The sequence below is a fragment of the Opisthocomus hoazin genome, chromosome 9 (assembly GCF_030867145.1).
Source record: "Opisthocomus hoazin isolate bOpiHoa1 chromosome 9, bOpiHoa1.hap1, whole genome shotgun sequence".
Classification (NCBI taxonomy): Eukaryota; Metazoa; Chordata; class Aves; order Opisthocomiformes; family Opisthocomidae; genus Opisthocomus; species Opisthocomus hoazin.
Window position 1 is genome coordinate 3,146,120 of NC_134422.1, and position 23,184 is coordinate 3,169,303.

At 40.9% G+C, this 23,184-nt stretch overlaps 1 protein-coding gene across 12 annotated transcripts in view; it reads right to left on the reverse strand.

Moving 5' to 3' along the window:
• Positions 1-23,184, reverse strand: part of MBD5 (methyl-CpG binding domain protein 5) — a 149,513-nt gene that overhangs the window by 40,738 nt on the left and 85,591 nt on the right. For 4 of the 12 annotated variants that reach the window (XM_075429972.1, XM_075429983.1, XM_075429982.1 and 1 more), the window contains 4 exons: positions 20,115-20,306; positions 15,395-15,452; positions 4,889-5,570; positions 409-511 (listed from right to left, as the gene is read on the reverse strand). In XM_075429972.1, coding sequence (XP_075286087.1) covers positions 409-511; positions 4,889-5,001 — 216 coding nt within the window. In that variant the 5' untranslated portion in view covers positions 5,002-5,570; positions 15,395-15,452; positions 20,115-20,306. Of the gene's footprint in view, positions 1-408; positions 512-4,888; positions 5,571-15,394; positions 15,472-20,114; positions 20,307-23,184 lie in introns of all 12 variants that reach the window. The other 8 variants (XM_075429978.1, XM_075429973.1, XM_075429976.1 and 5 more) reach the window with 8 other exon arrangements.

Consider the following 23,184-nt stretch of genomic DNA (forward strand, 5'->3'; position numbering starts at 1 on the left):
GGGTGGGGAGAAAAAAAGGAAACAGGACCATGTGCGTTTGAGATTGCTCTGTGATTAAGCAGAAAAGTTTCCAGTTCACACACAGACGATAAAATGGTGAAGCTGATACTGAAGCTACCACGTAAGTCAGTGTCCCATTCCGACTCTCACGTTCACACGATGCTGTCAATGGTGGGTTTCCAGTTTGACAGGAAAATGTCAAAACACCACAAAACCCGAGTCAGATCTTTTCCATCTGGGGAAAAGGCAGAGGGGAGGTTCATTTTGTATTTTATGGTAAATCTTTGGGTGTATACCACTTATTTTATATATATGATCTGAACAGAGATGAAGTCATAGCACAGTGCACCAGCTGACGTAACTGCTAGGGATTATAGCACGCAGATCCAAAATGCTGCTTTTCTTTACCTTGGGAAGAACAAGAGGACATTCCAGGCCACACTTGCACGTTCCATCAGTCAGCAAGTAAGTCTTCACCTGCTCCAAGCAGGATAGTAAAGACCCACTGGGACTGTAAAGGAACAGAAATGATGAATACAAGCTACTTGATAGATCAGGACTTTATCTACCACGCTACCAGCTCACAGAGAGAGTGTTTAAAATAACACAGCTAAGGTTTCACATTTTGTTTCATAGTACTTCTTGCTTTTAGTCAAGAACTGAGATGATATCTATCATAAACAGCTAAAAACCCATAACATTCTGAAGGAAGATTTTACTGTAGAAAAACAAACACGGCAAATGCAGAGAAAAGGAAGTAACTGAGATATTGTTGATATTTACTATTCATACTACAGTCCTGCTTGAAAGCCTTAGCTCCTGCCTGACCCCACCAAGGTGACTTTTCTCCCTCCTCTCTCCTATGAAGTGTAAGGCAGGCAGAGCGCGGTCCCCGTGGCCCTCTGCCCCCTCTGTCACACCACAGCAGTGCCACGCAGGCACGACAGTCATCTGCACTTTTGAGGACTGGGACTTAATTCAGTAAGAAAAAGCGCAAAAAGCACATTTCAAGAAGTAGGAGAAAACCCATACGGACAGTGACAGAGCTGTTGTGGCTGGGTCTCTTCGTTGCATAAACAGTTTGGTTTCATTCAGCTAAAATTTGAAAGTGAGAAATATTACACCAAGGAGCCGGTCCAGCGAGCTTCTGATAAACCGCACTCGGATTTCGCTAACTCCCACCAGAAAATCATTATCTCCATATCCAAAAATAGGACATTGGAAATTCTGGAACGGCAAGATCACTAATTCATAAGATGAAAAAAATTCCGCGTCACAAGCCTTCTAACTTCCAGATTGCTCTTTATTACTTAGCCACCTAAACTGTTTATCAGGGAAAGAATACAGTGATTTATGAGGCCTGGCTACAACAGTGGTTCTTAATGGCAGCCGTAAACAGCCCTTATTTTAACAAAAACAACTTAGGTCAAATGTTTACCAAAAACACCTTAAATGGAATAGTTTGGATCATGGACACAGCCAAGAGTCAAAATTCCGAACTATGACAAGCTTCTGTACTTAAACCTCAACGCAGAAACGCCTAATTCTGCACAAGAACCAAGTCATAGACAAAGCAACCCCTGCAAGTGACATTTAATATTATGCTGATGGTTTAAATAAGTAATTTATTTACCAGAATTGCCCTGAAATAGTTATTTTAGAGAGAACTGCCCAGGCTGAATATGTGTAAGAGCGACAGTTCTGAGGGTAAGCAAGATGAAAGAGCAATCTAAAAATCATGGTACAGGGACGAAGCGACAGGTCGGAAAGTCAAACCACCCCCGTCTTCAACTGAAATACTTGGGGAGCAGGGGGAAATGACTTTTCATATTTACTTCTTTAATTAATTTCCAGCTGTAGACTGTTTAAGCCACGATGCTGCTCCACTATCCAATCCTAACTCGGTGAGCATCACTTGTTCGCTGCTCTGGCTCCGCACCTGCAGCGCTGGCCGATGCTTTGGACTTTCGCACCCTGCCCTGACCACGCAGACCGGAGCCGCTGCTCGCCCCAGGCAAGGTCCACACCTGAAGGTCTGGAGGAACTCGGCTTGGCATTCGCTCCGCACCATCCCACCTACACGCAAAATCTGTGTGGACGCGCTCTGTGACGCTGCAAAAGCTGGCGTTAAAAGGCGTCCCTGGGAACGGGCTGGTTTTTCTGTTTCTGCCTTGCTCCTCGGCAGACCTTGCGTAACTGCAAAGTATCTTCTGTGTGTACACACTTTTTTGCACTTCGATGCCGCAGAGCACAGTCAGCAGCTTCCTTTGTAAGAAACTACCGGCTTTTTTCTCATCACTGAGGTCAGCCAGAGGTTTTCGGACCCCGAAGACACAAGATAGAAGAAATTATAAAATATATTAGGATCTGTTACTGACAGTTCTGAAATCTTCTCCTGTTATTAAAGAGCTTTTTTTCAGTTTATTCCACTGGTCACTAAGTTGAAGAAGAGATCTAGGTCCTACTTTAAGGTTGTAGTACGGTTTTACTAAGAAAAGCACCGAGACTCAACTCAGTGCTTTTGCCAGGTAATAAAAACTAGTTAATTAATGGATTTAATCGAAAGCAGCTGTTGACAGTTGATAGAAAAGCGTGCATGCTTTATAAGGAAGCACAAACAGACTGAGTCCTCATTCAGCTGGGATCATCTATTCTACTTAAATTATGTCAGATCTCAATATGTGCATTAATTTTCCCTCGGATAGCTTCCGAGTCAATGCTGCTTGAGCCTCCATCCTCTCAGCAAATGCTGCGCGGATTTTCAGGGTGGTTGTTCCTTCCGGAGCGCAGTGCAGCACCAGAGCAGGTTACCCAGAGAGGCTGCGGAAACGCAAGCCTTGAAGATGCGGCTGGCAGAACCAAGGGCTGACCCGGGCGAGTCCTGCGGATGCTCCACGGCAAGCAGGAGGTTGGATTAATTCACTGCCAGCATCTCCAACCAACATGTCCTACCCCGTGCCTTTCACCAAGGAAGGACGTAAGAGCTGTGGACCATACCAAGTGCGTTGTCTAGCCTTCCCTCTCAGCCAAACGGCTTAGAGAAGACAATCAGAAAATCAACCATTCGGTTAAAGAAATGAAAAATACATGGGCAAAACTTGGGAAGAGGGTAGAAATATGACAAGCCTCCCCAAGCTGAAAAATGCAACCAATAAATTTGATTAATGGGGTCATCTAGAATAACAACAGTGTTTAGCATCAGGCAATTCAGAACAGAAATACTAAGAAAGTCCCCCTGAACAAAGACAACATCTATAAAAAGAAGACAGAAAAGCAAGTAACTGTCAGAATTCTACCAGCGTTTACTGGCTTATAAATGCGAAAGACACGTGCTTGAGGCAGCAGCACAAGATTTGTGGCCTGCTTCTTACAGCCACGCAAAATGAAGTTCAAAAGCAGGTTAAGATCATCAGGCATATAAAAACACCAAAGCATTACATGTTCTGATGCTTGGATATAGTGATGATAGGGAAAAAAAACAACAACCATCCACAACTTCTTCTTTCTCATCGATTCTTAACTAAGGCAGAAGCCCAGCAAATTATACTTGTAATGAGAAATACAAGGGGAAGGCGATTTATCTTTGACAGGCGTATCACCGACATGGATTTTGTTTGATTCTGCTAATTAAGAACACAAACAAGAAATCCTGGAATGCATTTGATCTTTTATGGTAGTTTAGTGTAAAATTGGAGTATGCTTTGACTCATTAAAGAATTTTGTATTGGCAATATATAAAATGTTGTGAAGAAGTGGTTATTGTAATCATGGAACAGTGGAATAAGATTAAGCAAATAACAGACTGATAGTGGTTTAGACTTCAGTGATGTAAACCTGATGCACCCGTATTTTGTGAAAGATAACTGTGATCTTTTTCCCAATAACATTTAATTTGTAGTCTGTGTGTCTGAACACATTCATTTAATAGCAATTTCAACATATTTCTTTTTGATTGTTCCAGGGTGAAGGAAAAAAATCCAATAAGCTAATAAAATAAACAAATACAGCACCTAAAAATTTGGATTGAGGCTTGTGTTCCTGTTTTTTCTACAAGAGAACTGTGAGGAATCTGTAGAAGTAAATCCTGCTGGAGAACATTGGTGACACTGAACACAGAACCTTCACAAGGGATATAAAACCTGATGTTTTTTAGGATATAAAACCTAATGTTCACCACTTAAACATCCTTTCAAAAGAGAGTAAGTCAAACACAAAAGTGTAACGGAGACCTGGAACACAAACCCAGAAAAGACTTAGGGAAGGAGAGCTACAGAACGTCAGGATGAAGCTGCGTGAAGGTCTGCTGCTGCCAGGAGAAGAAAGTCCCACTCTGCCTTACCTGCCCTGAACTGCCTTGCGTGCCTGAGCACCGCTCTGAGGTCGATGAGCAAAGGCTCTTACAAAAACCCCCGTGCTGGTGCAGGGAAAAGGCAATGCCTACATATCTGGGAGCAGACAAAAGCCAGCAGAGACTTCTCATCATCTCAGGTGTGGCACATTACTAAACCTCTGCTTAGTTTCATCGTAAAAGGTTTGAATAATAAAGATATTAAGTAAGGTTTAGTCTGCTACCGCTCAGCTTTAAAATCCATATGACAATAATAAATAATAAAGAACTATTCATGCCTAAAGCAAAATGCACAGTAAGGATTATCAAATTTTCAAGACCAAGCGATATTAGATTTGAGAGTACGTTAAGGGCATGCAAATGGCACAACTGACACAAGTGGACTCCACTAATATCAGCAGAAAAAATGATCTCACGCTTCCAAAAGAACAAGCCCTTGAAGTTTTTGAGTAGGAAAGACGAGCTGAGTCACTAATTTACCACACGTTCTGGCAAAACCGTAACGAAACCAAACCCAGCAACCACCTCTGATAAGCTTACCTGATATAGAGCACTCCACTTTGGTCCACCCGCCGCTGCCAACCAACGGGAACTTGCACTGCTGGTGGCCCTCCATCCGTGTCCCCTCCGTCACACTCCTTTCCACCATTCATTTTTCTGTTTCTGTTTATGAGTCTTCAAAGATATCAACAGTAAGATGATATCCTTTTACTACATGTCATCATGGCCTCCCAACGCAGGCCATTCAGTACACCTTTCCCCAAACTGTACAAAGTGCATTGGGAGGCTCCAGCTCAGTTTGAAACCAAGTCCTTAAAAGTGGCCATTTTTGTTAATGAGTCAGTTTCCCATTATAATCCACATTAAATATGCAATGTTTAACTCCTTATATATTCATAAGGACGAACTATATAGATAAAAATTAGTGCTTCCAACTTGGGAAAATCATAATTCACCAATCCTTTGTTACCTGTCAGAAAGGAGAATGGGGAAAAAGAGAATTTCTAGTTCAACAGCATGGCTCCAAGCTTGATGACTGTCTAAGATAACTTGTATTTTGTGAAAGCTCGTCTCATTTTTATAAATATGAGTCAGATCTAATACCTCCAGGTATTATACCCTTTATATGCCACATTCTTTTTGTTTTCTTTTTATCTTCCGTTCATTATCCAAGTTGTCTTCTTGAGTTTCTTTCATGACTCCCTGGCTCCAATAAAACAGCCTGAAAAATACAGATATAGAAAACACATGAGCCACTATCTGGAGTCTTTCAGACCATCTCAGCAACTCATGAAGATGTATACAGCTGCATCCATTTGAAGAGCTTAGAATCAAAATCTGAAATGTCAATGGAACCATCAAAATAAGGCTTACGGTAAATACAATTCTGCTAGCATATTCTATTTATATGTGGATGCAAAGGAGCTACGTCTTAAAAGCTAAGAGAGTACAACTGTTACTAAACAGTCAATGTACAATTTGGGTGGATTAAGGGATGTATCTTTTAACTGAATAGTTTCGCATATGCTTCTATTCAGCATTACCAACAGATGACCAGCTCCATTAATGCCCTTTAAAAATTGTTTACAAAACTGAATGAATTTAATGCAAAGGACGTTGCTTCTAGGGTTGATAATGTCCATAAAAATGGAAAATGCCTGCATTTAGAATAAAATATTAATTTCTTACAAGAAAATTGTACAATAAAAATAGAAAAGCCAGCATCAATGCACTGATCTCAGAATAGCTATGAAACAATCTGAATATCGTAAATAATAATTTCCCCCCATATGATTATACTGTATGAGCAAATCTTCATGAAAGAAGTTCAGAATAACTGTTATTCCACCCAAATAATCTTTCAAGCTGACCAGGTGAGACTTAGCTCTTGAGACTGGATGTTTTATTAAGGGGAGACAAACATGGAATATGTGATTAAAATATGTCAGAAAAAGCAACAATCCTCGAACTCCAACGTAAGATGGCACTGATTAGTGTTGTAGTAACGATGCTAACAGGTTTTATTTGGAATTGCCTGTCAATTCTGCCTTATTCCTAATAGTAATGTTTTGCTAGCATTTTAAAACATAGTAGATGTTACTATAGACGTGAATGATTTTAGTAAGAAAAGGGCTTTTGAGACAGAAATGGAACATAAAGACTTTGGATCCTACATTTCTGCAACAACAGCACCAACAATAAGTTACACCTGTATTTACCAGTAACAACAGCTCCCTCCTTCAAGACCACGAAAGGAAGACTACAGAGGCATAAATACCATCCTCGAAAATATTCCCTTAAGTACCCTTATGCAGTACATTCTCTTTAGATGGGCCACTTACAAATGTAAAGTTCAAAATGCTACGTAAAGAAAAAAAGTGGCCACGGTATTTACAAGAAGGATTCAGACCAGACAGGAGCCGGCTGGACGTCCCCCCTTGACGACGGTGCTGAAATCTGAAGAACAGAGTGCGATTTTCTGCAGGACGAAGCCTTCCAGAACAGCCTGGCACTGTTCTGCAGGGATCTCTTTCAACTTTCCTAGACTCTGGAGCACGGCAATAAGGTGTAATCCTTGCCTGGCCAAAACTGGTGAAGGGCTGAGGGGACTACGATGAGGTCCTGCTCACCGACAGCGGCGAGGTGACCGAGTACCACCCAGGGAAGCACCAGTTAGAGCGAACGCCACGCGAAACGCCTTGCCGTGTCTCGGATGAAAACATTCTACCCTTTAACCTCCAAACCTGGTACACAGAAACGGGAGTTGGAGAGCACTTGGCTACAGTTCAGGACTCTCTCAGGTCTTCAGCGTAGAAGTTTTGGTGTTTGATTGGTTTTATCCTGATGAAGAAGGTAGCAGACGGTGTTTCATCAAAACCAAGGCAGAATTTACCTTCAAGTTTCAGCATTCTTGCCTAATGCTGCACTAGCATTTTCATCGTAGGGCCCACGTAACGCTAAAATAGGTAAATAATTTCCCTGCTATTTTTAATGAGAATTAACTTTTTGCAATACAGTAAAATCCAAACCAGAAAAGAGACATTTAAAATACTGGAAGCACATAGCGCAGAGCAGGTTGCTCGTCTCTTAGCCCGGCCTTGCTGCGGCTGATGTTGCTATTTAGGGCAATTGCACTGGATCCATTACGAGAAAATAATAGCCATCAATTTCTTTTTTGCACAAGCAGCAAGAGATGCTTTGAAGTAACCTTATATTTCGACTGGTCCTGCAATGCCCTGCCTCAGCTAACGTCCCATTCCATCGCCACCATAATGCTTCTCATCATCTAATCAGACAAAACCATTTTTCTGTACTGCACATAGCTTGCAATGGTACTAAAAGAAGAAAAGAATTCACTTAACTGCTTCTTCTGTGGAAAATATTTAAATATTTTTCGTCAGTACAGTGAATTGGAATAAAATGGCTGCTTCAATCAAATATCTCCAGCCAAAGTTTATTATTTGTATGACTTCTTGAGAAATACTAGAGACTAACGAACTGTAAACGAACACAAGGATTTGAGCGATGCGAAGCATAAGAATGAACCAGAGTGCAGGTGTGATGATCCATTCTCCATTCTTCCCCCGGTACTAAAACACTTCAGCCGCCACGCTCACCCTAAGCAGCGAACAACCCTACTCACATCACCGAAGTTTGACCTTTTATCTCGCAATTCACTCCGCTCGTATGGAAGTTGGGGTCTGTGCGGACACAGCCATGTGCCCGCGTGCAATGAATTACGGAAAAGAGGGCTAAGGCTCCCTGGAAGCTTCTTACTACATGGCTACTCAGTGTGTAACTAGAAGCACCCAGCTGATAGGTCTGTAACTAGCCACGTTCTATAGAAAAACGCTCATGGAAGTGAGATTTTTTTTTTTCCCACGAATCCCCAGCACAGTTCAGCACGGATTTCCACAAACCACGGGCAATAAAACACCCAGCACACATTGCAACCATTCCAAGTTTCTACTGGGAATGAGCGGCAAAAGAGGTTGCCATCAATGTTTTGGTACTGGAATCCTTCAGAGACAGACCCATGCAGAGTCGATACGTGTTCTTTTCTTTAACTGCACAACACCATAGTAAAGTTAAGGTCTTTCCAGGCAGCGTTAACCCTCCCAGATCTGGCCCAACAAAGGACACCCTTTGCATTTTCACAGTAACTGGTTACCGGCCAAAGAAAGAAAACAGCTAAGGAAGACAGCGGTGAAAGAGCGGATGAGAAGCACTCAACCCGGGCTGGGTCTGGCTCTTTTCCACCGCACCGCTGGCAGAGGCTGGGTATCCACCACGTTTTATATGGTAAGGCAGCCTAGGCGAGAAGCTGTGAGTTTAAAGGGACGACTGGAGGGGACAGCGGAGGTTTGGGAAACTGCTCCGTGACTGTAAAAGACATTTAAATCCCAGCGGGGATCAGCCTGACGTACACAGCATCCACTTGACTACTCAAAGCTTTACAGCTCTTACTACTCCGGAATCTTCCAGCTCAATGGCGGAAAAATCCCGTCCCTTTTGATGTACCATTTGCCCCATCTCCATCACAGTATTCTAACTGAAGTACTTGGGATTGGGTTAGAAAGTATTTGGATTTTGGACCAAATTCAAAGTATTTTGGACACTGGATTCTATCCAAAGGCCTGATTTTCATCAACCCATGTAATAAATACTTCTTCGCTGTAATCTCGTAACAACTCCAGACAACTTGTGTTATCTCACCACGAGTAACACAACTTTCCACATCTAAACCAACTACTTCTTTCTTCTGTGCGCCAAGACATGCCGTTTAGATTTGTTTTGCAGTCCAGTTTCATTACAATATGCCTAAAAATATTTCACTGGAGAACTATGCGAAACTACGCTGAATGGTTTCCCCCCTCTAGCCCCCTCAAACCATCCCACCACGCCCCCCCAAAAATTTCTCCTTCATTTTCATATGCTGAAAGTATGTTTTCAATTTTTAATGCAACTCTCTCACTTTTTGAAGTGTTGCCTTTTAAGAAGTCTCTTTGCACACTCAGCTGTTAATGTTTACTTCAACAATTTTTGAGTCGAGCGTTGAAATAGAGAACTTGGTACAAAGCAAAAAGAAACTTAAATCAGATACCGACAGTCTGGATTCAGATCTATCACATACGATACGAATACCAAGGTAACATTTGTCTAATTAAGAAGTGGACATCAAGGCAGTGAAGACAAATTTTGACACTCTAATCTTGAAAAGATGCCCCATGGCTTTTTTCTTCCATGAACTCTGAAGCGTGCCTAACAACCCCCTGAACCACAAAGGCTGCTCAGGGGTCTACACCCAACGACTGCCTCTGATGCACAAACCCCAGTCCTCGCTTACGGAATGACCACATTTTGGGTATAAAGGTTTGCAAACACTTAGCACATACACAAAACACTATAAAGATCTGTATATATAAAGATATCCATATATAAAAAAATATATATAAAGATATACAGATATATATATATATTAAAAATATATATAAAGATCTACAGATACAAAGATTTGTATCTATAAAGATACAAATCGCAATCTGGCTTCCCAGGCTTTCCTTTCCATCGCAGAAAAACCTACAAAATACATCCAGAAACAGAAATGCCCTCGAATCACAGTCTTGGGGTTTTAGAACCAGCAGGAAGTTTTAGCTTCTTCAAAAGCATTATTTTCCAACCACACAGAGTTAAAACGAGTTTTTATTTTGTCATCGCTTGCACATTATTAGTCTGTTTAAGTCTATCAAAGCAATTAGTTAGGATTCTCCTGTATCATCTAATTAGATACAAATGTTGCATCACTTTTTGGGACTGCTTTTCCATTTTGAAAAGAAGTATTCTCTTGACTAATTAGATTGCTATTGAATACTTCATGAAGCCCTATTTTTAGGCGAGTGATTCAACAAACAAATGTGCCTAAAGCATAAAGGAAACCTTTCTGCCTTCTGTCTTCGCTCATGGTATTGGTATCCAGGACTACAATACAGCTGTACACATGATATACTCTGGCCTTTGGTTGGAGAAAGACATCTGCATCTTACTCGTAGATACAGAGTATTAAACACATTGCAAGAACCAGAAAATTGATCTGCACTGAATGACTTCATTACAATGATACATTTTAAATCGCCCTGGTGCTGAATCAGTTTATACCAGTCCAACTACCTCTGGTATTAAATTCTTTCAAACTGTATAAAGGACTGTTTTGTTATGTACTATATCAAGTCTTATGTATTCCTAATTTATACAACTTTTGATGCTGTACAACTTTTTAGGATTGGAAGACGCCATTTTAACCACTCTATCAAATGACAGCTATTCGCATGAATTCACTCATAAACAGCCAAAAAATTTCAAGTGTTCAGGCCACTGCACCTACCCTACAACCACAGCCAGCGATCTTTCCCAGTAGCCCACTGGTCTCACCCCAGCTCAGCCAGCCTCGCTTACCTGCGTGTGGACGGACAGAACTCCAGAGTAAGTGGTTTCCTCCGCTGCCAGGCTGGACGACCAACGCCGGCACCTCAGACCTAACCATGTAGGAAGCTACACCAATAAAACAATTTTCAGCTGTGTCACGGATCGACAGGGAAAATGTTCTCATGGAGAAAGAGCGGCTTATGGTCACATATTCTAGCTGCTCATTAAGAGCACACAATATGAGCCTCCTCTCTTGGAGCGTTTGGGACCTGCATGCCATTAACTAATGAGAAGCTGTAACCCTGACGTACGATATCCTTCCTACCAGGTAAAAAGCAGAGTTCACCGAGCTGCAACGTAGCCTCAGATTGGGAGATTTAACTGTGTCCGATCCAATTTAACAGTTGTCCAGGGCAATGGCTGAACTGGGAAGGAGCGTGATTCCTTCAGCATCCTTTATTTAGTGTACGCATAGTACCCAAACCTGAAACTTTCTCAGAGTATGAATCACAGATTGGTCGGGGTTGGAAGGGACCTCTGTGGGTCCCCCAGCCCAACCCCCTGCCCAAGCAGGGTCACCCACAGCAGGCTGCACAGCACCGCGTCCAGGCGGGGCTGGAATATCTCCAGAGAAGGAGACTCCACAGCCTCCCTGGGCAGCCTGGGCCAGGGCTCCGTCACCCTCAGAGGGAAGAAGTTCTTCCTCATGTTCAGACGGAACTTCCTCTGCTTCAGTTTGTGCCCATTGCCCCTTGTCCTGTCGCTGGGCACCACTGGAAAGAGTCTGGCCCCATCCTGCTGACACCCACCCTGCAGATATTTGTAAGCATTTATTAGGTCCCCTCGCAGCCTTCTCTTCTCCAGGCTGAACAAGCCCAGCTCCCTCAGCCTCTCCTCGTAGCAGAGATGCTCCAGTCCCCTCATCATCCTCGTAGCCCTCTGCTGGACTCTCTCCAGTAGCTCCTCATCTTTCTTGAACTGGGGAGCCCAGAACTGGACACAGTACTGCAGATGAGGCCTCACTAGGGCTGAGTAGAGGGGAAGGAGAACCTCCCTCAACCTGCTGGCCACACTCCTCCTAATGCACCCCAGGATGCCATTGGCCTTCTTGGCAACCAGGGCACACTGCTGGCTCATGGTCAACCTGTTGTCCACCAGCACACCCAGGTCCCTCTCCACAGAGCTGCTCTCCAACAGGTCAGCCCCAGCCTGTACTGGTGCCTGGGGTTGTTCCTCCCCAGGTGCAGGACCCTGCCCTTGCCCTTGCTGAACCTCATCAGGTTCCTCTCTGCCCAACTCTCCAGCCTGTCCAGGTCTCGCTGAATGGCAGCACAGCCTGCCGGTGTGTCCACCACTACTCCTGGTTCTGTGTCATCAGCAAACTTGCTGAGGGTACGCTCTAACTCTTCATCCAGATCACTGACTGCCTTTTCACACACCTATCCGCGTACCTCCCAGAGTTGGGAGCGTTTGAGGCATTCACTCCCAACGATGGAATGGAGAAAGCAGATCCTTGGTGCACACACGTGCATGCATGTGTACACACAGCGTCTCTGGAAGGGTTTTGACAAAAAGCAAATCTGGGCTACCTGACAATCAAAAAAGACGGCAGGAAACAAAACGATTTTCTTTTTAAACCTCAGCTCTGTCCACCCAGCGAGAGTTCAATAAACACAACGGTCACTTGACAGAGGGAATACAACAAGAATACACCAGAGCCATAATGCTCTCCCAGGCCTTCCATCACATTAATTTTTTTCTTTGCAAGGAAAATAGGTCCAAAACTGCGTGCATGTGAGACAGGCCTACTTTACTGTCAAAATAATGTCAGCACTCAGATGTTTGAAAAATTAAGACTAATACTTGGTATGCAATTTAAATCAACCAAGTTATTCTGCAGACAAGAATCACGTCACCATTATCAAAAGCTTTCTTAGGGAACATTATGAAATAAAATATTACTAACCAATATGTTATTAAGAAGTGAAGAAACGTTCTTACACCCACTTTGTCACTTTAGTGCAACTCATATAATGAAACGAGGAACTTGTATAACATACAATGTCCATCCTCAGCAAGTCTAGGAAAACCAAACTCGGACTGGGATGATGACTTTTTTTTTTTTTTAATGGCCAAAAGCCATTCACACATTTACTTCTCAACGGTCTTGTCTCAATCTGAAGGCATAAAGCGTTAACAATCTTACACAAACTGGTTATTTTTTTATTCTCTGAAACAAGACAGCAAGTAAAGCATCACATAGCAGAGACGAGTTGCACAGTGAGGTTCCGAGCTGAGCATTTTACAGGACTAAGCTTTTTATAATATAAAGAGAGTTTATATTTCAACTCTTTTTCTGAATAGCTTTTCTACAGTTCTTTTCATTCTTTCTTCATCACGCAGTGATGATACATCACCAGTTCTGCAACTGGGAAGGCCGCTTGGTTGGGGCTTGCTTTGGATAGGAATTTTTGTCTCCTCCAAAACCTATCTTGTCATAAGAAAGCCACAATTCTTGCACTATTTCACTTTTGTTGGTGTAATGTTTTCCCAGAATTTAGTATTTTGGAACAGGTATGAGCAAATCTTAATTCTCTGTGGCTTCACGTACCTTTCATGGTTATACCACTGAAACTCCTCTACACCGAGTGTCATTCTGCTAGCTCTGCAAGAAACTACCAAGCTCCAGAAGAGTCTACAGGGAAAGTTACCATGATTTCAGGTCAAGGAAAAAAGATGACTGCAAAATGCGGAAGAAAAAAGCAATCTGCATCTACAGCAGAGAGAATTCAGAGCTTCCAGGACCAGCTTCCACAGAGAAGAGGATATTAACACAGCAAAACCTGCTTTGTCACAGTAGGGTCACTCTCACCAACAGCGCGCACAGATTCATCAAAAAGCGACCGCTGTAGGGATTCACCTTTGTCCAAAAAGGTGGTAAGGAAGTTAAAGTTAACATAAACTTCAAACTCTAATGGCAACACACTGATTATTATGAAATGATTTAGCTATAGTTTAAGGTTTCAGACCAAAGTTAAAATTGCTTCAAAAGGAGATCCAAGCACATGAACAAACAAATAACAAACTTCTTCCAATTCTCACCTTTCAGGGTTCCAAAACTTACTAAATACAGTTTTATAATGGTTTTATAATGAAGATTATATGAGTTTCAGGAGCATTTGATACAGAATGTTCTTAAGGTATCTAAAAAATAGATGCAGAAAATAAATAGGTAATAATTATTTGTAAGTGTTCAGTCCTACTTGACAGCTTTGCTGTACATTATTGACTTCCCACTTACCAGGGAAACACAAATTTGTGAAAACAAAAAAGTTATTTTTAAGAGAAAAGAATATTTAAATGTATCTATTTCAAAACCTGAACATGAAAACTCAGTTACATTTAGACAAGCAGTTAAAAAAAGGAAAAAAAACAGATTGCTGGAAATATGGTGAAAGGCTCCAAGCTGCTGGCGTAACAATTACCGGATGAGCCCCAGATCTCCATTAGCTGCGTACTGCAATATCAAAAAATAAGCAATAAATTGTAAAAATGAAAACCATACTCCCATATCTTAAATGCAGAGGCCTCGATAAACTATATAAACCTCCTTTGTATTAGATATGTGAAGTTCAGGACACAGCAATATTTAAATCATCTGAATAATTCAGACTGAGTTTCTGTGCAAGAGAATGTCAGAAACATAGTAGGATTGCAAATTAAACCTGTAAATTATGCTTTTGTGTCGAAGTAATAAGTCACATGACTATCCTATTTTTAGACACACGGAATTTTTTCTCCAAGTGCTATTTTTTAAATTGTTTACTGAATTATGTATCTCTACTCAGCAATTTCCATCATGAAAATACTCTTAAGATATTAAAAAAATATGATGACTTAAAAACCAGCCATTCAGACACCCTAATGCAAACTCTACAGCCTTATCTGGCGTAAATGTAATAGTGCTTGAGAGCTTGGGCTGCCTCTCTGAAATCTGATACGCTACCAACCTGTACAATAGGACAGATGAATTCCTAGCATTAGTAGATCATTACTCACTGTCTTTCAATGATATAATAATTGAATGTGTAAGTATTTGGAGAATTTGGCCCTGCTGTTTTATTGAAGATACACAGTTCTCTCTGTTTTCTAAAGGAGGACCTAGAAATTCAAGGATATTTAAAAAAAAAAAAAAGGTGGGTGATTTTAATCCTTTTAAATGCCTTCACTCCACGAAAATTATGACAAATATTTCTTTCTTGATACACAAGAGGTCCATTAAAATTAAGTTTGATCACTTTTAAATGAATCTCTGTGAAGATTTGTATACATGACCTTTCCTTCTGTAGCTTCTTTTTCTACTTACATTGGTCTGAGTCAGCTGTTTTATGAATATACCATTTGATTTAAAAATACTCCTTCTCACCCTTGTATTAAAACTTCACATTTGGTTTGCCATTTAAGATATATGAAATATACTCCTTCTCACCCTTGTATTAAAACTTCACATTTGGTTTGCCATTTAAGATATATGAAATAAGTAATGCAAATATATAGTACTTTTTCATATACTAATTAACAGTAGGGCACAGGATTAAAAAAAACAAAATAAGGAAGCCTGACCTTTTTCCTCATTAAGCATTAGATCGAAGGCGGGTATGTTCATCTTGTTCATTCCAAGCTGAAAAATAAAGAATCAGCTGAAACAGAAGATAAGCTACAGTAAGCAATACAGTCCACTTACGATGTTAAGACTTCAGTATTAAATGATTCTTAATTATTTCTTCATATTTATAAACACTTAATTGGAGCAGTTTCTTAGAATATTATTTCTCCTTTAAAACTCTGAAATAACTGTTTCCACTTCACATTTTGTACACACTTCATTTCCATAAAACATCATGAGCACAGAAAAAAGATAATCTCACACTTACGAAAAAGCTAATGCACAACCTCTTTTTAAAAAAATCTACTCTACTAAAGTTTAATCTGTATTCTGGCAACAACGATGATAAAGTTCTCCACTGTGTGCATGCCACTGGATTTTGTGCTTTATGACTGAAAACCTTTTTCCTGTGTGGCTGTCTCATTCCCTTCACTCAGAGATTTACTTTTAAGAAAGCCAAGGTATTTTTAGCCTACTAAAATGAGCAAAGCACCTAAATATTAGTGTCTGTGTATTTTTGGGTTGAATTTTTATGTGACAATTATCAGACGTATTCAAACTGACACCTTAATAAGGATAAATTTCATTGTCCAATAAACTGTGAAGAGTGCAGCCTGGCTCCCAGAAAATGAAACATCTGGTTTTACGACAATAAAAAGCATTCTATTCTCTACTTCAGTACAGGGGTTGTGAAAACTCTCCTTGGAGGTGTTTGGCCATCCAAACACGACATCGTTAGGTTTAACGCAGAGCAAGATGGTAGCTGGTAATGCTGCTCAACTTCTGGCCTGCCAGGTATCCCTGGCTTTGCTCACCTGATGCGCTATAAAACCTGATTTTACTGCATGTGCAATAGACTGCACGTACGCTAAGCTAGACAAAAAAGGTTTGATTCTCTTCAGAAGGAACTAAACAAAAGGGTGAATCACATTCAAGCTTGACAAGTAAAAGAGAATTGCACCAGCTCATCAAAGCAGAGAAAAGAAAAATGAGAGTAAGGACCACAGGCCCCCAGAAATTCAAACCATGTGTCCTTTTAAGGATGCAGTACATCCAAGAGTTTAAGAACAAAGCTCCAAAAAAGATGAGAACCTAGAAAACGCACCACTTCACCCCAATCAGAGGACAATGCGTTGTGCCAGATATGAAGTTAAAACTCCAGCAGTCCTTTCTTCTCTGCATAGGCTTGAGAAAAGTCTCTGGAAATGCAGACGGTAGGTACGTTAACACAGACATTTAGCATGTTCTGGCACCAAGAAGTGAGTTATTGGAAAAAACGTAGGCAAAGAACCATTTAGTCAGCTCTGCATCACAACAGATTTAAAGCTCGATCAACAGCAATTTATTTAGTAACACAAATCTACTCTGTCACAAAACCCCCGCCATAAACAAGGCCGTTAGTGTCATGAACAAACGCCATGAACTCTCGGTAGAAAAATCTAAGAAATATGAATTCGAGCTACAGACAGGTACGACAGCTCCCCACATTTGTTTTGCAGGTGTTTATTTCTTACGTTACACTCCAGCCTGCCATCTCACCAGAAACCTGAATTCAAGCAAATCAGCGGCAAACTTCCAAAGGCCGCTGAACCTGAATGTCACTCAATTTTAAGGAAGAGCTTTTCAAAGCATTTTATTTAAGAAAAAAAGGGCCTTCGGCTCATTTTGTAATGCAAACTGCTGCACATGAAGACTTCAAATACTACATACCTTCAGCTGAAGTATATTGGTAATAGCAAAAGTTTGCAGGGAACCAAAGCAAAGCTCGTCCCACCGTTCGCTGCCGGAATTACAGAAACGGAGGGTGTGAGGAGGGACCTCGGGGGAGCAATCTGCTCAGCCCACTGCCAGTGACGGAAGGTCAAAATTACCACAATCATCTCCGAAGGCTGCTTCTTTAGGCATTTTTAAAATTTTCCTATCATCAATTTCGTGACAGTTATAGGTAAAATATTGCAGTTATTCATCCATTTTTGCAGTCAGATATGAGGTAAAACACACAAGTTTGGCCTGTTTTCTCTTTACCTCTATCCTAAATTATCCTTTGCGCAAATTAAACTTGCTTTTTTCTTTTTTTTCTTAAATCTACAGAGCAACCGCCACCATTGCTTTTATGAAAACCTCTTATCTTTTTAAAGCCTGATGTCCATCCTGCAGTGTTCTTTCTCTCTTTTCCGTAGAATAAACAAACCCAATCCCTTCAGCTGTTCTTTAGCAGTCCTGCTTTCTAAATCTGTCACCAGCTTGTTCCTCTGCTTTGCCTTCTTCTGGCTAATGGACATTTTATTTTGAGGGAAGTGTCCAGTCCTGCAAACTACATCCTACCTCAGGTCTCACTGACAGCGAACGCATACCGAGCCTTGTGTCAGACACTGCTGTTATACGCTGCTTGTAAAAATTCCCAGCACTCTAGGAACGAAGATCTGTGATTTTTATTTTTTTCAAGCTCTCCAACCGCCTTCCTCATCCTCATATAGATGGAACGCGCAATGAAAACTCATGAGTTTCTGAAAAAGGTATTACTTTTAATGTATTTTCTCAAGCAAAACGTGAGTGCAGAAGGTAAGAGACATTCTTGAGGAGGAAGAGATCCTTATGGAAGGAGAAGCTCACGAGGAAAAGGTGAAGGAGATATCTTACTACAATCTCCAACTAGCTCACATGTGGATAAGGAGACGATGGAGCCAGAATCTTCTCTGATGTCCACAATACAAGAACAAGCGGCAGACACATGTGCAACACGGAAAGTTCTGAATACGTTTTAAGAAAATTAAGGCTCTGGGGGGATCTTCTCAATGCGTATGAATTCCTGAAAGAAGGGTGCAAAGAAGATGGGACCAGACTCTTCTCAGTGGTGTCCAGCACCAGGACAAGAGGTAACAGGCACAGACGGCAACACAGGAGGCTCTGTCTGAACATCAGGAAACCCTTTTTTACTGTGAGGGTGACGGGGCACTGGCACAGGTTGCCTGGAGAGGTGGTGGACTCTCCACCCAGGCAGGTACTAAAAAGCTGTCTGGACGTGATCCTCGGCAACCTGCTCTAAGTGACTCTGCTTGACAAGGGGGGTTGGACAAGATGACCTCCAGCGGTCCCTTCCAACCTCAGCCGTTCTGTGTGACCTCCAGACATCCCTTCACACCAGTATCACCCTAGGGTTACACGATAATTCTGTCTCATGACATCCCCCAGCTACCGGTTGTGCTAACTTCAACAGGCAACATTAGACAGCGCTTCAGTAACCCAATCGTATACATCTTTTCACCCAGGATTACGGAGAAAAGAATCCCTTCACTTAGCCACTCAGCAATTCACTTCTCTCACCATCCAGGTTTTCCCACAGACACTTAGAACCTGTTGACATTGCAGATTCACCGCATTCAATCACAACCCGAGAGTAACATCCTCCCTAGAACACCACCGAATCCGACAGCCTGCTTTCGAGAATTTAGAATTTGAAGCATGGAAGCCAGAAAAACCAATATTCCTAAATATAGCCAAAACGTTAGGTCCCATAGGTACAATTTACGAATGCAAAGGAAAAAATACCAAAAGGCCTTCCAAATTTTCCTAAAATCCTACCAAATAAGACTGCACTTCTTTTAGCTCTCTCTACTGCAAGAGAAAGCTCTCTGATAAACAGAGTTGTGGACATCAAGTATTCTGTGGGAATACCATCCATATCAGTTCTGAGGTGATCAGACAGAATTCTGTATTTTCCCTGCAGAAGAAAGTACTGATAAGAATGAAAACATACCACTGTGTTTAAAAACCTTATTTTGAAGCAAGGAATATAGTACAGGTACTAACTGACTCATTAAGATGTCCAAACAATCTACTGTAGATTAACATAATTTTATTTAAAAATAGAAACGTACATATTTCTTCAACTGGGACACTTCAGATTAGGGATCTCTTCAGTCTTTTCTGGAGGGATTTAAAAAAGCTTTGGAGAAATCTTAAAGCTATGGAATTAGCCTGGTATTTATAGCTCAGTTTCCTAGCGTGTTCTTTGAGCTTCCTAGGACGTTCTTTTTCTCCATCTGCTGGTTGTTGACATGGTATAACCTTATATTTTGATTATGAAAATGTATAAGAATAAGAGCATTTCATTTTACATTTTACTGTGAAATTCTGGCTTCATCTCAGGGCAAGGCAGCTACACTTTGCTATTACAATATAATCTAGGTCAAGAATGGTGCTGAATATTTTCTGATACAGAGAACTGGAGTTCTATTGTTTAATTATGTCAAAATATATTACTACCAATTATGACTAATACTCCATATGAATCACACTGTCACAAAATGGTAATTTTATTACCACTAAAACACTGTGCTTCATATGCTGTTTCAATACAATCTGTTAGATCTAGGTCAAGAATGCTTTTTGCTTCTTTGTTCTGTTATCAAAAAGGTCCACGTACGGGCGCACTGTCTATCTGGCACAAAGATATGAATTGCTAAATTGTTTACTTTCCTACTTCAGCACCATTACATGTCGAAGACGTCTGCTGTTCTTCTGATTCCTTTTTTTAAAAATTGGCTCAAATCTTTTGCGTTGTATCACCTGAAACACGTTCTGTAACGATCTTTACTACCACAGCACAAAACTATCAAAATAAACCCAAAAGCTGCTCAGCTTCGTAAGTGCGCTGATTTACTTCTGAATACTTACCTACATTACTCCTCATGGTCTTGCTTCTAGTTACCTTGGGGATCTTTCGGCTTCTTAAAATTCCTGATGCACGTTCAGCTGTGCTTTAGATAGTCTCCTGTCTGGATTGAGATAATGGGCTATGTCCATCGAGGCCGGCTCCCTGCCTTACTACAGCCCTCATCTGAGGAACTCCGGCACCCCGCGTTACATCTGTTGACGACAGTTGCATTATTTAAATTAAAGAACGAGCCAAACGTTTCTATTTCACTTTTCTTGATTGATTTCTAGACCCTTATCCCATTACTTTGTAGTAGAAACTGTAACAACATTTGCTTTTAAAGAAGGGTAGGACGGCTCTGACTGGAACTGATAAAAAAAAGTACCATTTACTACATTCTGGCGGTTCACTGTCCAGCAGAATGAGTAGATTTCTATAAGAATGAGCGTATGGATTTCTGTGATGGAATTAATATGCATACAAAAAAAGGCCACATCTTCAGCCAGCCTGAGTTGTACTGATGCGTGCTACAAACCTGCAGCTACAAAGGCAAGCAGGCGAGGCTTTACAGAGCTCCAGCACTGCGGATGGCCTCGGTTATGGAAAAGGTTCCACCCGAACTGCTGATGAGCTATTAAATTCGGCTTCGCACAGGTACCGGTGAACTCCCAGCTGGAACAGAACCGGGATTATTCCATCCCATCTGCCGGTTACCAAGCCGCTTCCTCCCGAATCGCCCCCAAAATGCACCCGCAGCCCCCCACCGGCTCAGAGGTAGCTGGGCTTGGACCGGGCCAGGCTCAGTTTCTCTGATGCTGAAAGGAGTTTACAGTCTTTGCAGGACTTTAAGCCAATTAATTAGTTCTTCTAGAGGTGAAATGGACTGGGGCTCATTAGGTTAAAGGCATATCTGCAAGAGCTGATATAGGTCTCTAAAGCTTTGTACCTGAAAGCCTGAGGACTCCCTAAGGGAACACTGAGGGATCAGCAATACACATTTAACAAATTCAGAATTATTGGGGAGGTTTGTTTTTTTTTAACAAATCTTCGATTAAAACAGGTGCAACACAGCCACTCCATGCTTTCTTTTTTTTCATCTTTTTCTTTTTTTCATCTTTTCCTATAGAAAATCTAATGATTTTGCTTTGATTTACAAGATCATGTACTTGGAACCTCTTTTAAAGCCATCTGCCATCATAATAAAGGTCTCGGTTGTTGTTCAAACCTTCTTCCCTAACAGAAAACCCGTTAATACAAAACATGAACAGAAAATTTCAGGTAAGTCAAAAAACCAGGACATAAGCACGTATGTCACAAAGTACACTGGCTGCAAATACCAAATACAGTATTTACTATGTTTATTAAAATATCTTAGTTAAGTTTATAAGCAAAACCTTTTTGCCTTCTTGGTGACGACCCGCTGTTTGGCTTTCCTTGACTTTAGTAGTACGACTACTTTAACTGAGTTTGCAGTTGATCAGCACCTTCCCAATTTAAGGGCAAAATAGGGGCACAGCATTTTGTAAAACTGGGTACCAACGAGTCCTGGTTGTTTCAAACTGTATTTACCAACCTAGTAGGGCCTTTCAGCAAACAGTTTTTTCATATGCAAACTACTTGGAAGAAAAATTATTAACTTGCTAAAGTTCTTCCCCAACCAATACCACTTTGAAAATTATGTCCCTATGCTTCTGCTCATTACAGGGTTTACCTGTTCTTAATACGGAATGTTTTTACGCATCTAGGACACCAACCAGGCACATTCAGCCCACAGATATTATTAAAATGATAAAAATAAATTAAAAATCCCATATGTAACAATGAAATTAATATTATTGCTATTAATAAAGGCTCGTCCGCTTAGTTGAAAGGGTTAAACAACTTTGCTGAACGAACAGAACTGTGAGTTCATAAACGCAAGGAGTCATAGGGCTCTAAATACTGAATATATATGACTGAAATGAAAAATACCGCATTTTAGCAGGTGAAGAATTGGGGTATTCAATGGGCAGAGCTGCAGTACAGGTTACGCACACCACAGCCAGCCATACTGTGGAAGGAGAACGATACAAATCTCCAGGAGTCTGAGAGACCCTGAACTTTCTCTTGTGAAGCATCCTCAGGACTCACAAGGTGGGCTCTCACCACTGGGCCTTAGCTACCCGCTTCAGTTTATCAAGAAACTGGATGCCAGTGTTTTCTAAATTACTCTAGAAATTCTACATCTTAAAATCAAACATACAAATGGCATAATTCAAACATATGAATTTCTTCTGCAGTCCTAGAAACTAGAGAAATTTTTAACTTGTTTCCACTGTATATAAGCTGCATGAATATTTCAAAGAATGAACATTTTTCCGCAGGTGATTCATAAAGTTACAGCTTAATAAGAATTCATGGCTTCACAACATAGCTTATCTGTACAGTAACAAAACAAATAGGAAGATGGTATAACCTACTGTTAAAGAATTTGCATACAAATGTACTTCAGATTGTGATTTCACTATGGATATTACATTCTTCAGATAAAATTATTTATTAACATTTAAACATATTGAAAAGTATTGATAAGAGACATTTTTATGAAGAACTTCCCTTGAGCGTGGAACGCTCATCACAGCAAACACTGTACGACTCCTTTACTGGAAACAATTTCAATAGATGGGTGAAATAGTCCAAGAACGAAACCTAAGTCGTACCAGGGCTTAAAATAACTAGGTCATGCGGACAGCACTAAGGATTGAAGTTGCATCAGTAAAAGAAGCTTCTAATAAGAGCCTCAAGAAATCTACAGAAAAACGTTATTAAAATGAATTCAAATAAATAACCTGAATTTTAACTTGTACTACCTGAATAAAAGAGTAACAACAGATTAATGATAAAAATTGTCCATACTGAGCGTACAGAAAAAGAAACGTACAAGCAAAGACGTAATTAAAGCTTCTGTTAAAAAAACAGATGTCACCTGAATTTTGCATATGCCATTTGCTAACTTGCTAGCATCAAAACACTAGCCCCATGGACACAGACGACGAGCTACAGAGTGCAGTTGTATAAATACTAAGCCTAGACTGCTGCCTGTTAGGAGCT